Here is a 22247-nt window from a genome sequence, read left to right on the forward strand (position 1 = left end):
TAAATTTGGCAAAAGGTCTTCTACATATTCACAGAATATGTAACAATAATAATACCTTTAGAAAAAACAAGTAAAATTTAGCATAATTTGAAGGATAAACATGTTATAAGTTAATGTCATTTGGGTATCAATCAACTAAAATTCGATCATTATGATTTCTAAGGAGATATTATAATAATGATTGAATCTCACCCTCGCTATTGACTGGGAACTATCCGATATGGATTTAAATATAAATCTCATATCAAATGTGTTTCGTATAATTTCAATTGGAGTAGAAAGCGGATTCAGTTGAATAGCATCAAAATTTAACTAAAAGGAATCTTGCCGAGCAAATTTTAGGTGAAAGAAAAAGACGCAAGATGAGTTGTGCACGCATTAAATGAGTAAGACTTCAAACAGAAGTCGGTGGAGTATGATTTAAGATGGGTGGTTGGACGACTGGTGGTGGAGATAAAAGAGTAGAAGTTTTGGATGGTTCATAGAACTATGTGGCCAAGCAACAGACAAGATTGCATGGTGATGCCACCAAAAAGTAGATCAAATCAGGTTCAGGGACAGGTGATCTAATTAAGGGTAAAGTCTAGACCAAGTGGGAATGCTGCTATCGCAGGAAACTGAAGACACCATATAAAATGATTAAAGGAGAAGAGACATTGTGAAGAATGACTTGCACATATGTTATACTAAATAGGTTTCAAGATCCATATCACTTAGTGCCACTCATTGTACACAGATCCAAATTGGCCAACCTGCATTCCCGGACTCCACAAGCATCTCCATAAAAGACGCTGCATCATCACGAGAAGTTTGCCATCCTAATGAGAGAGGCCTACAGCCACTTCTCCTTGCGCCTGTGAGACTCTTATGTGCTCATCACTTGCCAAAGTCAAAGGCAGAAAGATGGATGCAATAAATATATCATAGGCTCTGCCAATCCTTTTCATGTGCAAGCTATGCATGAATCAAATATAAGTTTATGGTGCAAGTCAATTAAGAAGAAGAGCATTACACAAGTATTGATTTCAATCTCATGATCCGTTGTGATACCAAATGATCCCATACACGAAAGAAAATATTTATCTAAATCATCTAACTCATCTTTGGATCATGCATTAAAGAAAATATTTATCTCTAATCGAGTCTACTGTTAATTTTATAAACCAATAGATCATATCAATTAAGACATTTGAATGGAGACAAAACAATTATTGATTCCACTATCATCCAATCAGTTGAGCTACTCTTAGTTATGCATCGAGTTGTGGCCTTATTTATGCTAAGCTTTATGTTAGACAGGATACATGTGAACGGCACAGTTGAGTTTTCCCCTACACGTGAGATTGTGACGGAAAGAAAGCATGCAGTTTTTTACCTCTTTTCGTGGAGTCACCACCAGCATACGATGCTCTTCTGGTTGTCTCTCTATAAATCTCAGCTCTCGAGTATCTCCATCGTCCTCGCGTAGACATGGCACTGACTGGAACTGCAGATGACAGCAAAGGCAAGAACACCAAGTGCAAGCTACTCACAAAGGATTCGATGGAGAAGATGGTAAGGCTTCCAGTTAAGCTGTGGCTGAGTGCACTGGAAGTGGGAAGAGAGGACCCAAGACGGCTTATCCATGCCCTCAAGGTGGGCGTCGCATTGACACTCGTCTCCTTATTGTACCTCTTGGAACCACTGTTCGAAGGAGTCGGACGGAATGCGATGTGGGCCGTGATGACTGTGGTTGTGGTGCTCGAATTCACTGCAGGTGATTGATCTCTCTTGATCTGTAGGTTGCAGAGTGAGTGCTTCCCTTCTAATATGATCAGCTTCCTGTGTTCTCTTGGTGGCATCACAGGTGCAACTCTGTGCAAGGGAGTAAACAGAGGAATTGGGACACTGTGTGCGGCATCTCTTGCATTTGTGATCGAGTTCATGGCAGAAAAGTCAGGCAGAGCTTGTCGCGGCGTTTTCATAGGAGTATCTGTGTTTTTAGTCGGTATAATTCTGGTTTGCTCAATCTACCGCTGACTAACCTTCTTCTTCAAATCCTTCAGAAACATGTGTTGCGTTCCATCTTGTAGGATTCTTGGCGACGTACTTGAGATTTGTCCCTTACATAAAGAGGAACTACGATTATGGAGTGGTGATCTTTCTGCTGACCTTCAACCTGATAACGGTGTCGAGTTACCGCGTGCAGAACGTGTTGCGGTTGACTCGCGATCGCCTAACCACCATTGCCATCGGCTGCGGCATTTGCCTCTTTATGAGCCTCCTCGTTCTACCCAAGTGGTCCGGTGAAGACCTGCACAATTCCACAGTCTACAAGCTTGAAATGTTAGCGAGATCCATTGAAGCTTGTGTGACCGAGTACTTCCGGGATCAAACTCAAGATGACGGCAAGTCATCGAAGGACCAAATATACAAGGGATGCAGAGCGGTGTTGGACTCCAAATCCAGTGATGAGTCTCTCGTAAGTGGTGGATTCCTCCAAGTTTTGATCTATATGCTGATGTGGTTTTGTTTATGGATCAAATGCGAAGATGATGATGATGATGAGCATTCTCAGGCACTCTTCGGAAGCTGGGAGCCGAGGCACTCCAGACACTGCTACAGCTTTCCATGGCAACAGTACGTGAAGCTTGGTGCTGTTCTGAGACATTTCGGGTACACAGCCGTAGCACTTCATGGATGTTTGGAATCAGAAATCCAGGTGGGTGAATGCCATCATTGAGTCTCACGGACCTCGTTCATTCATACCGCCCATCTTACTCCTTTCTATGTTGTCTCTGTTGTAGACTCCACTATCTGTAAGATTGCTCTTTCGAGACCCGTGCAGCCGCGTCGCTGGTGAGGTGTGCAAGGTGTTCGATGAGCTCGCGCGGAGCATAAGAAACCGCCGTCACTGCTCTCCCAATGTGCTCTCCGACCACCTTCACGAGGCGCTGCAAGACCTGAATTCCGCCATCAGGTCCCAACCGCGTCTCTTCCTTGGCTCCAAGAAAGCCCGTCCCGCCGCAAATGAGCGCGCGGAGGATTGGAGACCCCAAAAAAACACATCTGCCGGTGTAGCTCTGCCTTCGGCCATGTCTGATATCACATCACTGCAGGAATGGAGGGGCAAAAGGGTAGAGTCAACTGAGAGGAAGGTCTTGAGGCCAACCCTGAGCAGAATAGCAATAACTAGCCTTGAATTCTCGGAGGCACTGCCATTTGCAGCGTTTGCCTCGTTGCTCGTGGAGATGGTGGCCAGGTTGGAGCTTGTCATTGAGGAGGTGGAAGAACTCGGCAGGGCAGCAAATTTCAAGGAGTTCTCTCAGGCGGATGAAATCGCCATCGAAATGGGATTTGATGACAAGAAGCCATGCGTGAATGGCAAAGATTTCCAGAGCCATGTGGTACACCAAGCAGCAGAGTGAACGGAGACTGGCTTCCATGTCATGTTAAGTATTTTTACTGCACTTGTCCGGGAACGAGAATACAGCAGCTTCCATATCACGGTGTCTACACAAGTGCATGATCATCTCATAACAACAGTGCATCCGTTGTTAAGAGTTTGTTCTCGTTCGATGACGTTGGTAGGCGTTGCTGTCGTCCAATAAAATTGCTATTGAAGCTTGAACAATGGATTAAAGCTTAACAATTTATTTCATTTTATCGACTAATTTAAGCAATAGATTCAAAGTCATCTAAATGTAATGCTAATTTTGACATAATAACCTCCAAGAAAACAAAGGAGTAAAAAGTCCCTATAATAAATGGATAAGGTTAAGGTCTATTTTAATCCATGTAATCTTAGTCATAAACTACTCGTGCCTAAAATAACTCATGTATTTTTAAAAATGTAATATATAAGTTTCTCCCGTCAAATCTGAGTTAACAGACGTTATAGTCTGCTTACGTGACATACTGACTCACAATAAATCATTAATATAATGATCCGTATAATTTAAATTTAAAAAATAATTAAAGTTTATTTTAGCCTCTATGATTTTAGTTATGAACCACTTAAGCCCTTATGGTTTATTCATGTCTAAAATAACCTCTATATTTTTAGTTATGAACCTCTATGAGTTAACAAACGTTAAAGTTTGCTTATGTGGAATGCTGACTCATAATAAATTATTAATATAATGATACATGTAATTTAAGTCAAAAAATATATTTAAGACCATCATGAATGGTAGGAGGAGGTGTCGTCATGAAAGTGACCTCCAGTGGTAGCATCGAGTCGTTGCTATTTAGCAAGGTGTCATATGCACATAGCCTCTCCGGCGTTGACAACGAGCTCAAGAGCTTCCGGTCCTGTCTTAGGTGGATATGCGTCGACCAATTTGATGCTAGGCACATAGTGATCTCCTAGTCCCTTTTTATCCTCTTGGGCATCTTCATCCCCATCGCCTCTCAGTTCGTCCTCTTTTGTGCTCTCACCCATCGTATTTAGGATGTAGTGGTTCAACTCCTCCTCATCTCCGCCTTTGGCCTCTCCTACCTCTGCCTCTTTGCCTTCGTACATCGTTACGACCTCCGTCATTTTCTCTTCCTCGTCAAGATGGACCTTAACCCTTTTTAAAAATTAAATTACATGTATCATTATATTAATGATTTACTATGAGTCAACATATTACTAAGCAGGCTATTAACTTAGACTTTACTAGATGGACTTATATATTATATTTTTTAAAATATAACAGTTATTTTAGACATAAGTAAATCATAAAGACTTAAATAATCTATGACCAAAACCACATGGGCTAAAATAAAACTTTTTTTTAAACGTAAGTTATACGTATCATTATATTAATGATTTATTGTGAGTCATATCACGTAAGCAGATTCTAACATCTATTAACTCAGACTTGACCAGAGAAGTTTATATGTTATATTTTTAAAAATATAAAGATTATTTTAGTCATAAGTAAATCATAAAAATTTAAATGATTAGAGTAAGTAATCATGGAATGCAGTTGTGACACGGAAAGAGCAGAACGGAGGAAAGGTCAATACTTTTGAACGAGGGGACGATAACACGGCCTACATCTCCATCATTCAGCGTGATGAATGCAACTCATGGAGCAGCGTGACAACGCTGATGCCCTCCACAGTTATTTCGATGATGAGTTTTTGTCAAATTGTTTGCACGGGAAGCATCTGATCATTGGCAGCGATGTATCTTTTATGCACATCGACGGTGATGACTAAGCTAGTAAAGAATTCATCAGATCTTCCGAGATCCTGAGATGATCGTTAGATTTGGAGGTTAAATCCTACTTAAAGTCAGGTTAGAATTGCAACTTAGAGAAAGATTTAGTTGTATTATGATTTTATTCAGTTATAGTTTGATCATGAATAGCACCCAAGTCATGTAGGAAATAGTCAAAATGAGTTCTAAGCATATCTGAAGAGGACAAGAAATAAAAATAAAAGATGGAAGTCACATTATCTAGGAGATACTTCAAATAAGTTTTAAGCATTTGACCTCATCGAAGGGCTGAGGCTGACATCCACACTTGGATGGTTGTGTATCAATTCAGAAACCTAGGTTGTAAAGAAAAAGATAAACATATTAGAAACGCTCGGCATCTATTTACAAAATACTGCATTCTGAGACTGTAAACTGATTAAAAAAACAAATTCTGATTGGAATAAACCGTTCTTACAGTTCTTGAAGGTGAGGAAGGCGATGAGCGACCATTATTCATCCAAGTACGAGAGACCTGAAGGATAGGACCTTGAGTTATGCAAGCAAAAAGAAACGACACTGGTAGCACAAGAAACTCTTGGTTTACAACACTTGAAACACAATCTCCCCAAGAGCCATAAAAGCAGGGTCTTGTGTTCGTGGTGGTAATTATAGTCGGAATAATTTTATTTGGTTGTAGTCTGAAAATGTGGGTGGTTTTGTTTGGGTTTTTGCCTTCCATAAAAAGACTGATGTAAAACAAGCGAAAAAAATTTCATGCTTGCTGTAACAGAACCGATTAGTCATTAAAGTATTGATAAACTATCAATATATTTAGCGTGATAATTGAAACAGCCACTAAGTAAAAGAATTCTCTTTGGATATCAAATCAGTCTTGGACTTTACGGACTTGAATATGATGAGTAAACTCTGATCTCCAGATCGGGCGTGTACCACTCCGAACTAGAGTTACAGACTCTCCTTGCTTCAGATACTTGAGATTCTGTACCATTGTATATAACATAGAATGAGCAACACATGTAAGCAGGAAAAATACCAAGAAAAAAAAAATCAGAAGCAACATTTGCAGTACCATCAAATGTTTTATGGCCCTAGAGAATGTCTCATCTGCATTCTCATAGAACTGCATATGTATAGGCAACACCCCATGGTAAAGCGCCAGCCTCTGTTTAACTCTTTCCCTGCCAAAAATAATTTTACTAAAGTTACTACAAAAGGGAAAATGCTTAAAATCTTTTATCAAAAGATGTTCTTTTTTACTTTCTCAGTGGAAAGGATGTTACTAGATCCCATTTTTCTACACCCTTAACTTAGAAATGACTTATTGAATGTTCTTTCCTTTCAGATATCATGAGGACATCAATAACATCTAAAAGAAGACATTTGTGAATTTTAACTTTAAAAGCGCTTATTGATTCGTAAGTGCATATATAGGCACCCGTAACTGAGATGATTTCTTATACATGTTCGTCACAGGTATTATGAGGACATCAATAAAATCTAAAAAAAACACACATTTATCAATTTTAACTTAAAGAGAACTTACTGATTCGTAAATGCAAATATAGTTGAAGAAGGTCGAAAGTGGCTTAAAAGTATAGGCATTGAACCAGTTTGAGTGAAAACAATAATAGGTGTGCCAAGAGTCTTGGCCATGTTGGTTGCATGAAATGCAAACATTGCACTAATGTGCCCTTGAGAAACATCCCCACAATCTCCAGTCTGCAGAAAACAGGAGAGAAAAATGAATACAACCAGTGACCATTAAGTGGATCTTCTGGAAACTTGAGTGTTGGTTGATAGAAAAGTTATAACATGATAATTTAAGACAAATTCCCATTTTAAAGTAGAATTAAAAATTATATTTTTACCATTCATCTTTTACCTAGGCATGCTTACCTGGATAGCTGCAGCAGTTGTGTGGAGAATGTCACTTAGCACTGTTGATTCAGTCCTTATTGCCACATTGTGCATTACTTTAACAGCTTTCAATGGGTACCTATGCCCAAAAATCAACTAAATATATTAAAATTAAAACAAATAGATTTACAGGACTACGTCATCAAACCATAAACTGCTAGAGAATCATATATGTCCAAACATTACAAAATCACATTATACAAACCCTTGGCAAAATCCTTCATTTTAAGCTTTTATTTTTTTACATTTATAAAAATGTATGAACTGCTGCTCTAGCATTTTATTGCAATTTGTTACATAAGTACTCTGACAACAAAGAACAGTCTATCCTAGTGATATTGTACATTCCATCACAAATCACAAACAATAAGACCTATTATACAAAGAATACTTACTTCCCATGAGCAGTTTCTCCTGATAGCATGATAGCATCTGCACCTTCTTTGACTGCAATTGCTATGTCAGAAACTTCTGCTCTTGTTGGAGTGGGATGGTTTATCATGCTTTCTAACATGTTTGTTGCCACAATGACTGGTTTCTGCATGCTTCTACATGTCCTGATTATCTCTTCCTGTTAAGATAAATTAAACCTAATTTTCAAAGAACAATGAGACAGCAGAAGTACTCGGACAAAGAAAACATAAATTTCTAGATTATAACACTAATGAACTGAAAAAAAAAGAAAAAAGAAAACCTTGAACCAGACTGGCCTTGTATCATTTGCCAGTTCGAACATGAAATTTCCCATTAGATTCTAGCGTTATCAGCAATCTTGTATTTGGACAATTACATGGCAAAATTTCTTGTAGAGCAAGTTGCTCAGACTTGGCAGAGACTCAGGTGCAAATATAAATCTGTGTTTGTACAAGCCCTTACATTTTTTAATATGGTTAAAACAATCCAAATTTGAAATATGTTATGAGGACACAGTCTTAAGGGTCCAAAATGATTATACATTTAAAATTATTTATGCATTTAATAAATAAATTTAACTAGATAATAGAGATGTTATGTGATTTCTTGGTATCCTATGTAATTTCTTGATGTTCTAAATATATCATTGACGAATACAATAATGGTTCATGTTGCATGTTGGTGAGTTAAGAAAGAGATGGTTGAATCAAACCAATTTCTAAAGAAACATTCTTATAATCTGCAAAGGAGTCCATTTCCAAATAGGTCGATTTTATAGGAAAATGTAAGGAACAAACAAAACAAAACAAAACAATGTTGTAAAAATACAACATTGTATATGTAAGCAGTTAATGCAAACCTGCAATAGAGGAACATCCTCAATTGGAAGTTCAGCACCAAGGTCTCCGCGTGCCACCATTGCCTACATATTCATCAAGTCATTGAGCAGCACATTCAAGCACAGAATGCTGACCCACAGATTGCATTAAAAAGTTTTTACACAGATGATTGAGCAACAGATTTTGAAATAGATGCAGAAGCACATGAATATACATTCATGCAAATGGTTGATACTTGATAGCACATAAATGTAAACATGCAAAGCAAGAGACAGATGTGTAAGTACCAACTTGTACGAATTGGCATTTGTTTAACTAAAAAGATAATTTCTTAACCTAGAAGCAGCTCATAATGTGGCTTTTTGTGGAACATCTGGTTGCTTTTGGCAATGAAGTACCATAAAATAAATAATCAAGAACATCATTGACATTTAGTGATGAACAACCTTAGATGATATCAATATATGTGATATTCAAGATCTCGTCAAACTCAAGCTTTTTCTGATATTGATTCATCATCAGAAAAATCATGATAGTCTGTAATGTTCTACAATCAGGTCACAATTCTAAATTTATATTAGAGATGAGGACAATCAAATAGTCCTGGCTGTCAGGTAAGACAGACCAAACACAAACTTCCTTAAGCTTAAGAAACTAATTTGTAATCCATGTTGTGTTCTGATTAGAAAACCAATACTGAGCTGAGATCGACTCTGGCTAGGATAATAGGCAATCTGACCATATGTTTAGTCCTTGATGCAATGAGGATATAGTCATGTTCATGTCAGGATTTCAGGTTCAGAAATTGGGTTCTGATCAGTATTTTAATACTTTTGGTCATAATCCAACTCCAAGTTACGCCATAAATTTAGGGATGCAAATTGCATTCAGGCCACTAGAGATAATTCTCTCCTAACATTTGTATTTGTGTGAGTATTTGAAATTACAATGAAACTTTTAGAGACTGAGCTTGTTTTTTGTATTTTGCACGGAAGACTGACCTTGCCTCATTCAGTAAAGAAAAGGAATGAGCACCATAAATTTCCAAAAACACAAAGAAGACAGAAGTACCACCTTATTTGGTTCTTAAAAAGTTAATGACAAATACATAGTCTTCCAACATTTTATTACATCCTACAACTTGGCCTCAATAGCAAAAGTTTAAGAAATTAGAAGTGATAATTTTAGCATTTGAATAAGTAAAGCTTAGAACCTAGCAGACAATGCCTTACCCCATCTGAAGCAGAAATTATGGCCTGAAGGTTTGGAATTGAATCAGCACTTTCTATTTTAGGGATAATGTGTATATCTGCATGGCAACCTTATTGACAGCAGAGTTGAAGAAATGAAACAAAATAAGATTGCCATGAATTAGTGAACAGACACAATATAAGTATAGCAGTGTTCGAGGTTTACTTCTGAGAAATTCTTTTAATTCATGTATCACTTTTGCATCTTTAACGAATGAAACTGCAAAGAAATCAACTTCATTGTCCACACCAAACTTAATATCTTCCCAATCCTTTTCTGCATGAACACCAGTACTGTTAGGAAATATTTATCAGACACCATAACCAGTAAAAAGAAATTCAACAAGAAGAAATTTCTAAATATTTTAAAAAAGAAGAAAATTGAAAACCTGTAATGGATGGAAGAGTAGCACTTTTGCCGCGCACATTTAAGTGTCGCCTTGATTTTAGTTCTCCACCATCAATTGCTGTGCACTTGACTGTATCAGGAGTCTTGGCCCTTACAGCTAGTGACATCATCCCTCCTACCAGAATGTCAAGAATCATGTAAAGTTAGCAACATTGCATCAGAAGCTTGTGTACATTCATATTTATGTTAGACAGGTATAGCATGAAGTGTGATCATGAACAATGATAAAAGAAGCTACCCCTGAAGATGTATGAGACTATGACCAATCCTTCTGGTGCTGCATTTTTTATCCAAAAGTTATCAGGATCACAGCTAAAAAGTAAAGAAAATAAAGATCTAACTGTACATCATTCCTTGCACGCACAATGTTTTGTTGATTGCACAAAAGAAAAGATAATGTTAGTGATCACTCTGATATCATTTTCTTGGTTTTCCTCCTAAACATGACTTGACAACAATTAATTCGCCAATTTTTTTACAGACAGATTTTCATTCTTTCAATAGCAGCATGTTACTTCTCACACTAGCCACGTAACAAAATTACCACTAAGTTTATTCTTATCAGGTTAGACAAGTTTGATAAATAGAATCAATCGGCTTATTCATCATTATGCGAACAATTTAGACAAGTTCCAGATTACTACTGAATTTAGCATAAGAGACGGAAGAAAATTAGTGTTGATAAAAATCTGCTCTCACCATCAACCAAGAGAACATCTCCAACTTCCACATCATTCACAAAGTCATCATAATTCACACTCACAGTGTCTTCAGAGCTAACTCCTCTTTTGATAGTAAAGTTGAATTCCTGACCTTCCTTGAGCAAGATAGGTTGTGGCAAATCTCCACTTCTTACCTCAGGACCCTGCACGAGAAAAATATGGTCATGAGGGTTGGGGAATGAAGTTGAGGATCCCAAACTTGCAACTTTTGTTCATGCATTGTTGAAGTATGTCACATGCATGATGTGGGCTTAAAACACAGACATCAATTTGGTTATCCAAATATTAGCAAAAAGGTAGTGCCCATGACAGTGGTTCCACACCATCTTAGATCAGCCAACCTTTTGCTGAGGCAATCCAATAGAAGTGATGGTCATAATCTATATGGAAGTGCCCATGTGAAGCAACCAAATGGCAATGTTGCCTATGAGCTATGTATATATATGCTAGTATGAGGCAGTCAACCCCTGCCCATTCCCAAGCGGAGGGCATTGTGGGTGTTTAGAGCTATTCATACAGGAGTCATTATGCCAATCTGAATCCTACATGATTGAATTCCCAAATAGGATTGATGATAGTTACACCAAAAAAAAAAAAAAAACAGAAAGTTTGTCACAAAGTGTCAATGGTATCCCCCCATTCAAAAGCATGATCCTGGGATACAACAACCTAGTTTAAATGAGATTGCTAATAAATATCTTGATGATGATGTAAAGCCACCATCAGATCAAATCATTCAAGAAGCCACGGAGTCTATACAGTGTGACCCTCGTATGCAACAACTTGTTTAGCCCTATCAGGATGAACATGATAAATTTCTATTATAATTAAAAAATCATCTTCCACAAGCTTGTTGCTACAATAATATTGAATTTACGATGCATGGTACAAACAGGGTACCAGGGTAGACAGTGATGAATAATATTGGAGAGTTGTTACGTAGCCCAGTTTTTGAATTGATGATACCAATTTCATTAAGGTTGGTGAAGGATTAATGGAACATGAGCTCATCTTTTCTGAAAACCAGATGCAGCCTACTGCATTAACCTAATGGTGGATACTAATGACAGCCTATTGCTTAAAATGATAATGGCAAAGGCACAAAGCAACATTGTTTCATTTATAATCATCACTGCGGTGCATGCATTGATGAAGAGATTCTTGGAAGAGAATGGTTGATACAATTCTTTTACAAAACAACAGTGTTTCATTTTATAATCATCACCGTGACACATAGTATTTTAAACATAGTCTCGATTATATTTGTTAATGTGATCATATTACAAAACAAGAAAGCGAAAGAATGAATGGTTGATACAATTTGGAATGAAGCACATAAAGTATGTTTGAGAAACATATCAATGAAACATTTACTAAAACAAGACATCAAATACTCAAAGAGATGTTTGTGATTATACATTGTACCTTGGTGTCCAGCATTACAGCAATAACATTGTCTTTGTGTTGGTAATTGTATTCCTTAACCAAATCAATGATCTTCTGGTGCGACTCATGATCACCATGAGACATATTAAGCCGTGCAACATTCATTCCCTCCTCTGCTAATTTCCAGATCATTTCACGTGTGTTCGTCGAAGGACCAACTGTACATACTATCTTTGTCTTCCTGTGAAAATCAGGTGGTAGCCTTGTTTCCCCAATTGGAACACTCAACTGGAACTCGTGCAATGCATTTAGCTTGTCCTGGAGAAATTGTAGACCCAATTTCGTCAGAAATAAGGATAGAGGCTATTAATTTAAACTAGATGTCTCCAAAAATACTTCTTGCACAAACCATCAGTTAACAGGTCACAACCACCTATTTACGTCCGTAACCATCAAAGGGCAGTCAATACAAAGAATCCTTATAAGACGAATGCATAAGCTATCCAAAAAGACAACTTGTGCAAACAAAAAGAACATCTAGCAAGCTTGAACCAGCTGAAAAGTGATCGAGCTGGAGCATGGAGCTTCAAATTAGAGGATCCAACTGTTCCACTCAGTCCTCCCTCTTCACGGATCGGTGAGTGGCATAGCTGCGAAGGCCCCATCCTAACCTTCCAAACCCTAGCTTGTTGCATCTCCGATTCCCGAATGAAAACCACAAATGCCATTCACAATCAACCAAACACTTCCAAAGCAGACCGAAATCAACAATAGGGAGTCAAGAACTCACCGAGCAGACAGGAGCGCCGATCTCCTCGGTAAGGTCGTCCCGCCTCTCCGCTGCCCTCATCGATCTCACGGAGAGCCCGACGGTAGCGTTCAGCCTGGCCCCTCGCCGTCCCCTTCCATTTTTACGGAACGTCCGGCCGACGCACCGCGATGAGGCCAGGCCGCCGATCTCCGGCATCGTTGCCATTATTGTCCAAAGGGAGATGACGGGAGAGGAGTCGCTTCTGCCCTTTCGAACAACGACGCGACGGCACCTCTTTCGTGGGGTTGCAGCTCAAAGATATTTATATCGTGTCACCGCCGAGGCGCCCTACTTCGTTGCTACAGAGCGGTAAACAAATATGAACGGCGACAAAATAACGAACGACAACGGAAAAAATGAGAACAGTACAAATGGACGGTCGAGATGACCAAACGTGTTTAAATATGGTGTCAAGTCCTACTCGCATTGGACCCCACTGACCAGTGTTTTCTAAGTGGCTCTTCATGTTTCTTTTTGTGTTATTCTCACGGCTCTTTCTTGTCTTCTTTTTCTTTTTTTTTTCTTTTTTTTTCAAATTGCATCCTTTATTTGTTATAATCCTAAAATGTTTCACGATTGTAATTCTGGTTTTTAAGAGTATTATTTTCGGATCAATTCAGCCTGTGGACCAATTCACCAGAAAGGTTGAATTTATGTTGTGGCTTGTCAGAGATATTTTGAGGAATATGGCAAAAATTATCTTTAATTTAAAAATATCCAAATTATCTCTTAAAATTTTTGTGTAAGTTATAGTGTTTTGATCTGTTATATTATTTTATAAGTATTTTGATTATCTACTTGAAAACATTATAAATGAACTAAATAGGTTATTAACCTCAACCAAACTAACTTTAAACCTAAAAATATAATATTTTAATGATCTATAAGCAATAACAACCCAAGAACATAATATAATGTTATTTGCAGTGTTTTCAATACATCAATAAAATACTATAAATGATATTATAAATCTTATAAATAATTAAAATAAAAATACTAGTTGAAAATTTTAATAAAAAAATTTGAGGGATATTTTAGATATTTTTAAATTAAAAATATTTATTTTAAAAAATCAAAACAAGATATATATTTTTTTAGAATATTTAAAATGTAGATAATTAATAGGAAAATTATCATATATATATATATATATATTATACTTATAGATATAATTTGATGTACAGTTACTGTATTTATTGTCACTATCATTGTTGCTATCAACGTCAACAATACTAACTATATATATCAAGGTTCGTAATACCGTATCGTATCGGTATTTCAACCTGGGCTCAGTATCGATATGATACGGTATACGAGCGGTACACCCAGGTATACCGAGTACTGTAGCACTGTTATAGTGCTATAATGCGCTGCTACAGTATACTCGAACCGGTAACAGGCGTTTCGTGTATCGACAACCTATCGGACTGGTACGTACCGCTCGTACCGGGTGGTACAGTTCGATATGACAGACTTGATATATATATATATATATATATATATATATATATATATATATATATATATATATATATATATATATATATATATATATATATAGTTAGTATTATTGACGATGATTGTGACAGTGATAATGACAATAAATACAGTAACTGGACACCAAATTATATCTATAAGTAAAATTTATTTATTATATATTTTGTGTCGTAGATATGCAATCGAATTAATTGACCCATCGAACCAAAGACACGTGTTTCATTTACACTGGCCCGGGACAACAATATTTTTCCTCTTTTTTTGTTTTTTAGAATTTACAAGATAATTTTGGAAGGTATTTGTGGATAGATTCGGCACGTCACGAAGTATCTAAAAATGAATGTTGGGTTGGCAGCGGAAAAGAATGTCCAAAAGTGAGAGGGGTAGAACGATAACTTTGCCGTCGGCGGTTTCGTTATTCCTTCATTATTTCCTCAGTGATTGGTTTATTAGCGTCCGCTGTTTCTGCGCCCTTCCCGAATTAAAGGCAGCCTTTCGTCATCATCATTGTTCGTGTTCGATTACAGTATCTGCTTGCCTTTAGTATTGAAAAGTTGTGAGTTAAGCACTTTACTTTTTGTTTTCTTTTCCTTAAATTGGGGATTAAGGAGATTCGTTTGTTGACTGCATACAACCATTTTTGTTGATATAAAGAATTGGGGAGGCAGCGTCTCAGATTTTTGGGTGGCGAAAGACTGTGATCAGAACCGGCCGAGGAAATATCTGCCTGGTTTTTCCAGGTGAGATCTCACTTTGTCTCTGGTCGACACGGATTTAGCTGCTGTAGGTCGTCTAAATCATTTCGAATTTATTCGAATCGATCGTACCATATTCAGATTACTCGCGCTGTTTCTCTTCCTTCGGCATCCAATTGTCTCATTACTTTGAATACGTCGCTGTAAACTATTTGTTTCATTTTTTTATTTTTCATCGGGGAATTCGAAGGTCTCGCGTCTTTGGTACTCCTTAATGTGTCAGATAGACGGGGCAGCCGGTCGTCCCGATTTCAACTTTAAAAGGCAGGTTTTTTGGAGTAAATTTTTAGCAAAGGAAGAATCAAGGTGTTATTTTCTTCTTCTTTTTTTCCCCAAAAGAGAGACATAATCTGAATTGTTTTGGTGAAATTTGGTTATTTTCCTTTATTTTTTGGTAAAATAAGCTGGTCAAGAAATTGTTTCACATAATTTTTAAGCTCGGCGGACTCCATTTGTTCGATGTAATGTGGCCGATGTACTTCTTCACATGTTGCCATTATGTAGCCAAGAGAGAAGGAGAAAAGGAACATCCCTTCGTCTGATAAACTATTACAGCAAAGGTAGTCTGATCCCGGCTGCATTGTTGGCCAAGAAGTTCTGCTTTTAGACCGTGTCATGGGTTTGATCCCGCTGGATTGTAACTTGTCCTTCCTTGGGTAGAAAAGATTATATTCTAAAATCTGATTTAGCAGCTCGGTTTTTGAAGATTTCTCATTTACTCTCTACTCCTTTTTTGCTCTTAAGCTTGATTGTCAGTGGCAATCTAAGAATTTCTCTTTCAGTTTCAAGCACCAGAGTAAAATATTTCATTCTCATTTTCTAGCATGTAAAAGAAACTATTTCTAATTAATGGTTAAGTAGCTGAATTAGTGACCATGAAGTTCTTAGATTCAGATAGTAGTTTGCCTTTTCCTGATATGTTGGGTTCAAGAGGAAAAGGGCACACAGTTTTCTGGTTGTTTGATGTCAATTTCAATTACTTTTTATTTAGACTTGGGAATTTTTTTGGTTTATTCAGCAGAGACCTAGTCAAAAGTCTACTATTTGAATATATTTCATAGGACTGAATTCTTCAATAACAAATCAAAAGTTCATTGTTTGATGCTACTGTCTTTTCTAAACATATAACTGTTATATGATATCTAATGAAATTATTATATATTACTACACTGTAACTTTATCACTTTCAGTTCAGAATTAGTAGATTTTATTGTAAATCCAGGATCTGCTGCTAGATTTCAGTTCTACCATATTTTTCTTTCATATTATTTGATACATATATCTTTTTCCTTTTTGATTTAAATATGTGCCGTTGAATCTATGTTTTATATTATTCAGAATCCTTGTTGAAGTAATCATGAGAGACTAGTTACTTTGTGTTTTTGTGTCCTTTCCTTTTTGCAGGATGTTATATGCTAACTTTTACACATGGGCTTATGCTCTTATTTTATTGATACTCCTGAAAGCAGAAGCAAACTTTGTAGATATTACATATGTTGAAAGTGCTATACCCAAAGGTGCAGGTGCGATTTCGTTACCGAGAATTGGTTTTCTACCTTCATTTTCTGGATATTCCGGATGACTCAATCTGTCCTTTTAATTATTGAAACTGGGCACCTAGATGCAATAAGTTTATGGATGTGATATTATTTTGCAGTTTGTTTGGATGGAAGCCCTCCAGCTTATCATCTATCCCCAGGTTTTGGATCAGGCGTCAATAATTGGTTGGTCCATCTTGAGGTATACTATATCCCATTGCCATTGCTGGCAAAGTTTGGCTAATATTTGTAATACTACTAGGTTATGGAGATTCATATGGTTAGCATTATTTCCTTTGCGCTCTTAATTTAAAGCAACAATTGACTCTTCGCCAATAATTTATACAAGTTCATAGGACATATTACTTCCTTTTTGACCACTTATGTGCAAATTTATGCTTGCTTATCAGTAATGTTCTTTGTGCCTGAACCTGCCTAGGGTTTTCATTTTATTTTCAGGGAGGAGGGTGGTGCAACAACATAACAACTTGTCTAGCTCGAAAGAACACCCGTTTAGGTTCTTCCGGACAAATGGCAAAACAGCTTGCCTTTTCAGGGATCTTAAGCAATACCCAATCATTTAATCCAGGTATAGCACAAAGCTTTTGTACGAAAATTTTAATTGTCTTTCCTCCATGAACTGTGCCTTAGTCAGGTGGCTGCTCTTTTCATCTTGAAGAGGTTCTGGGTTCAGGTACTTGTAGAGGTGGCACCCAAGTCCTAGTTAATTCTTAGGAGGGGATGATCCCCTTTATTACTCAGAAAAGAATGCTTTTTCTTTATTATTTAATTCTCTCACCAAATAAGTAACGACGAAGCTATTTTGTTATTCAAGATTAGCAAGATTTTTGTTTTTCCTGAGCAAAAGCATCGGTGCTGACCAATTTTCAAGTAAATTTGAAAATACAGTTTCTGTGAACTTGAAATAATTTTGCTTGGCCATGAGTTTGGGTCTACCTTCACCTTATTGTATAAAGCACAATAAATCTTAGTTTTACTGATTCATGTAATCCCTTGCCAACTTTTCTTTACTTTAACATGTAAGTTGAATCAAGAATATTCACTGGTCGACTGGCTGGTTTTTCCAGCATATTCAATATTCAAGTCAGTTTCTTGTTTCTAAATAGATGCCACAATCTATTATAAATGTGCAATCCTAGAAATGGTCATGGTTAAATGTTAAGTTTGTTGTCAGAATCTGCACAAAGACAACTAACTTTTCACTCGTGATGAGTAACTAGTTATCTGTTCTCTTAGAATAAAAAGATAATAAAATTTGTTCAATCAATTTAAACAGAATTACTTTATGCTCCAATGTCATTCCATGTCAAAATTAAAAGAAGGCCCATAAGGACTTACCAACCCAAGTACGATCAGTAATCACCAATCAAGCTGCTGATTGGCTATGTTGGTTACACTAGAACCTTCACTGAACTTTGTAATAACTGAATATGAGTTGGAACAGGATTATTGTCACTGAAAACCTCGGCTCATTCTTTTGCAAATAGAAGAGGTACAATGTCTGCAAGACTATATGATTACATAACTTCGTTCTGCTAATGAATAATTTTCACCTGAAAGACTGTTGTATATATCATGCATGCTTTTTTATCCAACACTCGCAAGATCGAACAATTTATAATCTAAATGCTTTTGCAACATTTGCTGATTGGACCGATGATATCCAGACTTCTACAACTGGAATAAGGTCAAGGTTCGTTACTGCGATGGTTCATCATTCACGGGAGATGTAGAAAGAGTTGATCCTGTGAGTCTGACTGACCTTGCCTCTGCTGCTGCAATAATTTACTTCTGAATATGACTTTTGGGTCTTGTACCGAAACAAGATCGTAAAACTTGGCCCATCACAAAATAATTGTAATTTTTAATGTTGGTTAGGCTACCAATCTTCATTACAGAGGAGCCAGAGTGTGGCTTGCCGTGATGGAAGAACTACTTGCAAGGGGAATGAGCAAGGCAGAAAATGTATGCTTCTAGATGCTAATTTATTGTTCCTATCGATCAGTTACATTCATAACATAGTGGCTGCAGGCTCTTCTTTCTGGCTGTTCAGCTGGAGGATTGGCTTCCATACTCCATTGCGACAGCTTTCGCAACCTTCTTCCAGCAAGTGCCAAGGTTAAATGCCTTTCAGATGCTGGTTATTTCATAAATGTGTAAGCTGTGCACTCTTGTCTTTTTTTTTTCTTTTTTTGCCGAACGGTAAGTGATGAAGGTAGGATGTTATCACGTTACCCTTTTCGTTCAAGATTCTGAGGACATTTAAGTTTTCAGTTATCATTGGCTATATCCAGGATAATTTTTGTTGGTTGTGCTATTGGCAGGAAAGATATTTCCGGAGCTGAACACATCAAGGCCTTCTACAATGATGTGGTGACAACACATGTATTCTTCTTATTGCAAATTACTTGCGATGAGTTCCTATACCTTTATCAGTGCATAACCTTTATTGTTATTCTACATGTCTTTTCAGGATGCAAACTATAGTTATTAGTATCAATGAACTTCAGTCTACGATTAGTTTTGTAACCACTCTTCATTGATACAAGTTTCTGCATTCTTTTCAGGGATCAGCAAAGAACTTGCCTTTATGCACTTCAATGATTGAACCTGGGATGGCAAGTATCGTTAAAATCATTATGCATTGGAGCACTTGCTATGTTTCACTAATGCCTTCAAATATAAATACAGTGTTTTTTCCCACAATACATGGCTCAGGAGATAGAGTCACCACTGTTCATTTTAAATGCAGCTTATGACTCATGGCAGGTACGAAAAACATATATTACACCAACTTTTTTTAGATATCTATTTTGCTGGTGAACATGAACCTATATCATTTGTAATTTCAATCTCAATAGAACGAAATTTTATGTGATCTTGGATGTCTATAAATTTATGATGATATGTTTTGCATGAATGTTTTCACCAAAATCCCTTTCATTGGACCTTCCTTCTTTTGTAATTTATATACTTCTGTGCTAATGATACTCAGAAGAATGATTGAATATTTTGACATTAGGAATGGGCCTGACATTTCTCTTTTTTCTGTGTTGTTTCATTTAAGTAAGAATTCACTTGACTATGAAGCCTTCCCATTTCAGATAAAGAATATTTTGGTACCGACGGTTGCTGATCGTCATGGTAGTTGGCATAACTGCAAGCTTGATATAAAGCTGTGCTCTTCAGCTCAACTTCAAATAATGCAAGGTTAGTACTCTAATTTCTAGGCTTCCTGTTGGATCATTGTCTCTATGCATATCATACCGGTTGCAACCAATTAGCATTACTTAATGAACTGAAACCCTTTAAGTGTTAGACCAAGGAGATACAATCACCTGCTCGGTTGAACAGCATTAATGACAGAAATACTTTTGCATCACAGAGTTCAGGCTGGAGTTTCTGAATGCAGTGAATGGATTAGGGACCCCATCCTCTAGAGGTCTGTTCATCAATTCATGTTATGCCCACTGCCAATCGGAAATGCAGGAGACATGGTTACTTCCCAATTCTCCTATGCTTGACAAGATAGTAAGTCCCATAAACTTTCCAATTAAGCGACCCATGATCACCATAAATTTTATAGCGTTTCACGACTCATCATTACTTTTAGCCATTTATGCTGTTCTTTTAACTTTGCCATGTCTTTAGTTCCTGTTGTTGAAAATGAAATATTACTCTACTCTTTCTGACGAATTCTGCAATTGTGCAGCCAATTGCAGAGGCAGTCGGAGACTGGTTTTACAACCGAAGCGCCTTCCAGAAGATTGACTGCCCATATCCTTGTGACTCAACTTGCCACAACATTTCTTTACAGGACAACTCAGAAGCATAGCAATTAATTCCTCCTCCATTCATTCTTCTAATCGTCACATTATTTTTGTTGCATCAATCCAAGCTCCCATGAGCAGGAAATAAATAGTGTCTTCCAGAATAAGATTAGTGTCTTGCATTACAGGACAGTTATTCACAATATATATGTACAAGAGTTCAATTTCTCTTGATATTTTACAGATTTAACAAAGGAAACAATACAGGCTTAGCAGATTTTTATTTTCTCAAAATTGAAAGCTGTGCTTTTGTTAGCTTCCTCAGCAGCTTTTACTGCTAGAGTTGGAGAAAACTAGGCAGTAATCTTTCCGGTTCTTATTCCACAACTATGCAATGGAAATTTTGGTACCAAAAGAGGGTTACCCATTGAAAAAGGTTGAATCTGAATAATTTTAAAATTTTAAATGATTTTTTTGATCAATGTTGATATTTAGGAGTTCAATATAATTGATGTGAATAATTCATTTGACTACAAAATTTTAGGTATGTGAATTCTGATTAAGTCATCATTTTACCCTTTGGCATTCATGAGGTTTTGATTTCATTATTTCTCGATCAGACTAAACATACTTATTAATTTTTTTACTCAAGAACTTTTAAATATCCAATATAAAAAAAAAATTTGTGAAGGTAAAAAATGTCATTACCTAAGTTTGATCATCATTTTCCTTGCAAAATATCTTTAAGGATATGTCCTTTCCGCGTAAAAGTTTTTGTATGTAAAAGAATTATCAATTTTTTTTATTGCATGTAAAAGATATATATTGTTCAAAATAAACCTTTTTAATGGTAAAATAGTTTTAAAAGCAATTTCATTTTGCAAACACATCAAAATCCGATTAAAAGATTTAATGTTTATTGAAGTTTATTACCAAAAGAGATATATTAAAAGAAACATAACCTTAGACCTCAAAGGCATATATTTTTAATTTAAAAGTGTTAATTAATTTGACTGATAAAGATTTTACAGTTCATCACGATTGATTGATAAAGACTTTGACAATTCATCGATCCTCCCTCGAATCTCTCTGACTTGAGTTTGACCAAGTAATGCCAATATTGCACCACCTAATATTGTGATAACTCTTCGAGCCGTAGTAGTTAGTGGTCCCAATGCCGGTGCTAAACGCTACCTTTGCGACGATCGTTAGCTTCTTGAATCAATCGATCACGAGTCACTGACTTCCAAACCACGGCATCTGTGATCGTCGTAAAAGCCTCTATCAAAAACCAGGAGTCGTTGACTTCCATGAATTTGTCGTGGTACATAACGTAGTCAATCGTTCTAACATGACAATGTCAACGAACGGTATCTTTCGCCTAATGCTGTCATAAGACCAAATCCTTACCGGCAAACCATCCGAGTAACTCTCGGAGCCTGGATGCAGAATTATGGTGGCTACAAAGTCAACGGAGTCGACGGTTGTAATCGAAGTCTTCTCCCCCGTTGATATTTGAATAGCAACTCTGTTTTTGGTCGTCTCGATTTTGAATTGTTCTCCGCGGATCGATCGTCGGTCACAGCGGGAAGGTTGTCTCGGTACGGCGAATCGGATGCAATGAGATCACGTTGACCGACTTCCAGGGGGGCAGAATCAACGGCGTTCCTCGGTCGGGACCGAGTCAAGGTCAAGTCAATGATGATCACCTGTCTCGGTTCGGC

At 37.0% G+C, this 22247-nt stretch overlaps 3 protein-coding genes across 7 annotated transcripts; 2 read left to right on the plus strand and 1 right to left on the minus strand.

Moving 5' to 3' along the window:
* The first annotated feature begins 1291 nt into the window (after positions 1-1291).
* Positions 1292-3483, plus strand: LOC103983055 (aluminum-activated malate transporter 12). 2 transcript variants are annotated; one of them, XM_009400197.3, is made up of 5 exons: positions 1292-1756; positions 1847-1987; positions 2073-2461; positions 2558-2701; positions 2787-3483. In XM_009400197.3, the coding sequence occupies exons 1-5, from the start codon at positions 1471-1473 to the stop codon at positions 3405-3407; spliced, it is 1581 nt and encodes a 526-aa protein (XP_009398472.2). In that variant the 5' UTR covers positions 1292-1470; the 3' UTR covers positions 3408-3483. The 2 variants fall into 2 exon arrangements, with proteins under 2 accessions (XP_009398472.2, XP_018681146.2); XM_018825601.2 differs by having other exon boundaries at positions 1436-1756; positions 2073-2701.
* LOC135662773 (pyruvate kinase isozyme G, chloroplastic-like) lies at positions 3440-13205 on the minus strand. Of its 4 annotated transcripts, none has more exons than XM_065176702.1 (15): positions 12922-13205; positions 12171-12449; positions 10723-10888; positions 10004-10138; positions 9781-9891; positions 9597-9685; positions 8385-8447; positions 7507-7682; positions 7091-7190; positions 6738-6913; positions 6264-6372; positions 6081-6173; positions 5649-5705; positions 5468-5526; positions 3440-3576 (listed from the first exon to the last, which is right to left on the minus strand). In XM_065176702.1, exons 1-15 carry the CDS (start codon positions 13105-13107, stop codon positions 3537-3539), a joined length of 1839 nt encoding a protein of 612 aa, XP_065032774.1. In that variant the 5' UTR covers positions 13108-13205; the 3' UTR covers positions 3440-3536. The 4 variants fall into 4 exon arrangements, with proteins under 4 accessions (XP_065032774.1, XP_065032775.1, XP_065032776.1 ...); XM_065176703.1 differs by lacking the exon at positions 3440-3576 and adding an exon at positions 5172-5223; XM_065176704.1 differs by lacking the exon at positions 3440-3576 and having other exon boundaries at positions 5295-5526.
* A 1582-nt stretch (positions 13206-14787) lies between these two features.
* Positions 14788-20800, plus strand: LOC135662845 (pectin acetylesterase 8-like). Its single transcript, XM_065176706.1, has 14 exons — positions 14788-14995; positions 15094-15179; positions 16599-16717; positions 16852-16934; positions 17192-17321; positions 18421-18500; positions 18632-18718; positions 18785-18909; positions 19078-19138; positions 19321-19371; positions 19445-19522; positions 19858-19963; positions 20139-20284; positions 20466-20800. The coding sequence occupies exons 3-14, from the start codon at positions 16600-16602 to the stop codon at positions 20586-20588; spliced, it is 1188 nt and encodes a 395-aa protein (XP_065032778.1). The 5' UTR covers positions 14788-14995; positions 15094-15179; position 16599; the 3' UTR covers positions 20589-20800.
* Positions 20801-22247: the final 1447 nt, after the last annotated feature.

Source organism: Musa acuminata, chromosome BXJ1-4, assembly GCF_036884655.1.
Source record: "Musa acuminata AAA Group cultivar baxijiao chromosome BXJ1-4, Cavendish_Baxijiao_AAA, whole genome shotgun sequence".
Lineage (NCBI taxonomy): Eukaryota > Viridiplantae > Streptophyta > Magnoliopsida > Zingiberales > Musaceae > Musa > Musa acuminata.